A 3946-nucleotide genomic window follows, 5' to 3' on the forward strand; every position below is an offset into this window, starting at 1 on the left:
TCGGGCAGAGAGAAACCTGATGAAATTCAACAAGGGTAAGTGTAGGGTACTGCACCTGGGGAGGAATAACCCCATGCATCAGTACAGTTTGGGGGCTGAGCTGCTCTCCAGCAGGGAGACTCTCTCACCTGGGAGTCCTGGTGGACAACAGGATGACCATGAGGCAGCAATGTGCCCCAGCAGCCAAGAAGGCGAATGGCATCCTGGGGTACATCAAGAAGAGTGTGGCCAGCAGGTCGAGAGAGATCATCCTGCCCCTCTACTCTGCCCTGGTGAGACCACATCCAGAGTATTGTGTCCAGTTCCGGGCTCCCCAGTTCAAGACAGACAAGGAACTGCTGGAGAGGGTCCAGCAAAGGGCTACTGAGGTGATCAGGACGCTGCTCTGGCGAGGGGGGGTTGGACTAGGTGATCTCCAGAGGTCCCTTCCAACCGTGACCATTCTGTGATCTTTTGGAAGGATTCGATTCTGGGTTGTTTTTTAAATGAAACACCTATGTCTTCCAGGTTAATTCTATAGAAGAGGAACAAAAAGCCTCCCTGAATCCCACAGAATTCATATAATTCAAACCCATCCCATTCTGAAATAGTTTTGAAGAAATTCCCAGTTCTGGGTTGTTTTTTAAATGAAACACCTATGTCTTCCAGGTTAATTCTATAGAAGAGGAACAAAAAGCCTCCCTGAATCCCACAGAATTCATATAATTCAAACCCATCCCATTCTGAAATAGTTTTGAAGAAATTCCCAGGTCTCTTATCTTGCTAAACTGTTCTCACACTCTCTTTAAACATTTTGTTTCCTCACTGTATTTTTTTGACATTTTTGTACAGGTGTGAACAAGAAGACATTGAGTTAAAGCACAACTCCACTTTAAAGCAATTAATGAGAGAGTTCAATACTCAGCTCGCTCAAAAAGATAGAGAATTGGAAACAGCAGTAAAAGAGACTATCAGTAAGTGAAACACTAATATAATGGTAATCAGAAACTAGCCAGAAAACCAAATCTTCAGAATTTTGGGGGAAGGGCTTTTACCTGTGACTCTGGTAAAGACAGCACGTGTTTTATGACTGCCTAGAGAACTTGGGGAAAGAACTTTTCTTGCTCAGAAAATAACATATTAATGTTAATTGTAGCAGAATCAGGAAAATCGTATGTAGCTGTTCTTCATTACCCTGCAGGATGACTTCTTTGGTCTAGCACTCTGTCTCTTTGCATCTGTCATGGCAAAAGTTACCCCTTGATAACCATAGGTACTACCTTTCTATCAAAATAAAAACAAAAGAGAGTGTGTTTTTAGAGGTGAAACACATCGGTAAGTTTTCATTGTCATACTACTTAGGCTTCAGCAATACAAACCTTTAACACTTACTTCATTGTTCAATATATGACAGTGAAGGGTCCCTTTTAGAGAAACTTGGATCCATCTGGCAATCAGAAGTGCATTTCTTTGCTGCGTCTTACAGACTTCATTCACTATAACCACTAACAGGTACCAACTGGATATGATGTCTGGTTTTAACTGGAGCATACCATATTTCAGCTTCTCTTCTCCGTCTGTCTTTTGCCACCCTAGTGTAAGTTGGAGGTTGGAGGAGCAGAAAGTATATTTTGACTCCACAATTACTGGAAGTACCCCTACAAGTGAGGAATTTCTGAAGATTTGCAGGTGTTTCAATCGCTTCTCCAGATAGAATATGAGATAGAACTCATTGATAAATACTGGTTGTGATATTAGCTTTTAGAGAAGAGTTCCAGCAGTTAAAAAAAATTGCTCTATATACCAAACTGCAGACAGCAAACTTCATGCATGTTAGGATCAAGTGACATAATTATCACTGACTGTGAAAAATTAATTTTCATGACAATTTTCCTTATATATGCCTTCCACAGTTGTCTTTAAGCTTTTCAAAATTCTGTTGTGACATAATTTAACAAAATAATTATGTTTGGGTTTTTTTTATATCGCCTGACTTTTTTTTTTTTATAGGTAAAGCCCAGGAGGTAGAAACTGAATTGATGGAAAGTCATCACATAGAGACAACACAGTTGCATAAAAAAATTGCTGAAAAAGATGATGATCTAAAAAGAACTGTGAAAAAATACGAAGAAATCCTTGAGGTATCTTTCTGAAAAGTGATATGACTACGTGCGTTTCAAAATAACTCTTTTGCTTTTTTCATTGCACAACTAGACAGAAAAACTGTAATTCTTTCTAATACAGATCTTACTGCTTGAATTACACTTGATATGTTAAATGTTTGTTTCTGTGTTTTATGAACACAAAAGAACACCAAACATTAAGCCCCAGCTCTGATCATTCAGTAAAAATTATACAGTTAGGTCCTTATGTCCTTGAGCAGTTTGTGTTCCAGATTGCAATGAGGAAAGTGAGTAAGTTTAAATTTAAGCTTTACTAGAGTTGTGGTGGTGGTGTTCGTGTGTTTTTTTGTTTTTTTCTAAGGATTTAAATACAGTGTTTATGACTCACCTCACTCTTTAGCTGCATTCTCTGGTGCTCTGCCCAGGTTGGCACCGTAGCCCCTAAAGTAAGGTTCTATGCAGGGTGCAGTCTATTTGCATAGCTTTTAGGCCAGTAAAGCTTTGGTTTTTACTTGTGAACTGTTTGTCTGCATGATATTTGCAGACAAACACAATTTTGCTCCAGTAAGATTTTGACTAGAAGTTAGCAACCAGTCTAAAGATACTTTGCCATCCAAGGATGTCCCAGCCACACATGTACGGCAACAAAAGATTGAATGGTTTTCAGTGCTAGACTGTACGTCATACTGGGGTGCAGGCTTTGATTTTGCTGATCTGAGTCCTGTTTGCACAAATAGTTTAGTAAGAAAGAATATCCCTTGACTAGAGCCAATAGTAATAAATGTAAGTGAACTTCTGTTCATTTATGCTCAGTTACCAGCCCAAAGAGCTATGTACTGAGCATGACTGAGCGTTTAATACTAAAAATTTCAATCTTGTAGGCAGGTTGGTGTGTTCCACTATGATTTTTGAACTTCAAGCAAGTTGGGTGGAGATGGCAGGTTTTTAAATTTAGAGTCCCTTTCTTTTGTTTCCGAATTTAGAAAAATTGCATGATATAAAACAGTTGAGACTTTTTTTTTTTTGTACTGGAGGTCTAAATTCTGCATTTCTGTAGGATTTATATTTCTCTTACCTCAATGTGCAGCGTGTTGCCATTCAGGTCCTTACTTTACAGGCCCAAATAGGTCTGTGATTTGAAGTCATGAAGATGTAATTCCTCTCTGTTTTCTGATGCATTCAGTCTGTATGTATGTCAGAAACATGCATGCCGTGTTCAGTGTATGATCTTGAAGGTTTAGGCTAATTTGACTTCTGTGCAATTGGAGGACATAACAGGTATTGTTTGCATCTCATTGATGATGGCAATAAGAGTTGCCTGGAACTGCAATAAGCTACAGGTTGATATTTTAAATTTCAGAGTACATTTCATTTTTTAGGTAGTGGCATGTGTGTGAGTGTTTCTGTTATTTTGGGGAAGGAACAAAAGGTCAGAGTATTTGTTACCTTTTTCCCTGAAAAGGTATTGCAAACACCTTAAAAGTTAAGAAGTATTTAAGTTAAAATGAGTGTGTGTCATATTCATTGGGATCTCTGATAGAAATAGGAATGTATGTGTCGGCAGATGTATAGGTTTTCTCAATTTAGCCTAAAGTTACCAGTTATTACCCCACTTATACCTGACTTGGCTTGTGACAGGTTTGAGAAATTTCGCATCAAGATATTTATGCAGAGAGGTTTGTCTCTGTCATAAATGGTAAGAAGACAAAGCAAAAATAATGCCAATTGCAAGAATGAATTTTGCTCATATAACTTTGTAGCTCTCTGTTGCATTTTAAACATGTTTAATGATGCTAAAAATTAGTCTAACTTGATTTGAGTATATACCCTTAAGACCAGCAGGA

General features: G+C 38.3%; 1 protein-coding gene across 1 annotated transcript in view; it reads left to right on the top strand.

Annotated features, from left to right (window-relative positions):
- GOLGA4 (golgin A4) overlaps nucleotides 1-3946 on the top strand; it is a 54694-nt gene that overhangs the window by 33934 nt on the left and 16814 nt on the right. The window contains exons 15-16 of the mRNA XM_009883277.1: nucleotides 832-953; nucleotides 1990-2120. Coding sequence (XP_009881579.1) covers nucleotides 832-953; nucleotides 1990-2120 — 253 coding nt within the window. The remainder of the gene's footprint in view (nucleotides 1-831; nucleotides 954-1989; nucleotides 2121-3946) is intronic.

Source organism: Charadrius vociferus, unplaced genomic scaffold, assembly GCF_000708025.1.
Source record: "Charadrius vociferus isolate BGI_N301 unplaced genomic scaffold, ASM70802v2 scaffold394, whole genome shotgun sequence".
Lineage (NCBI taxonomy): Eukaryota > Metazoa > Chordata > Aves > Charadriiformes > Charadriidae > Charadrius > Charadrius vociferus.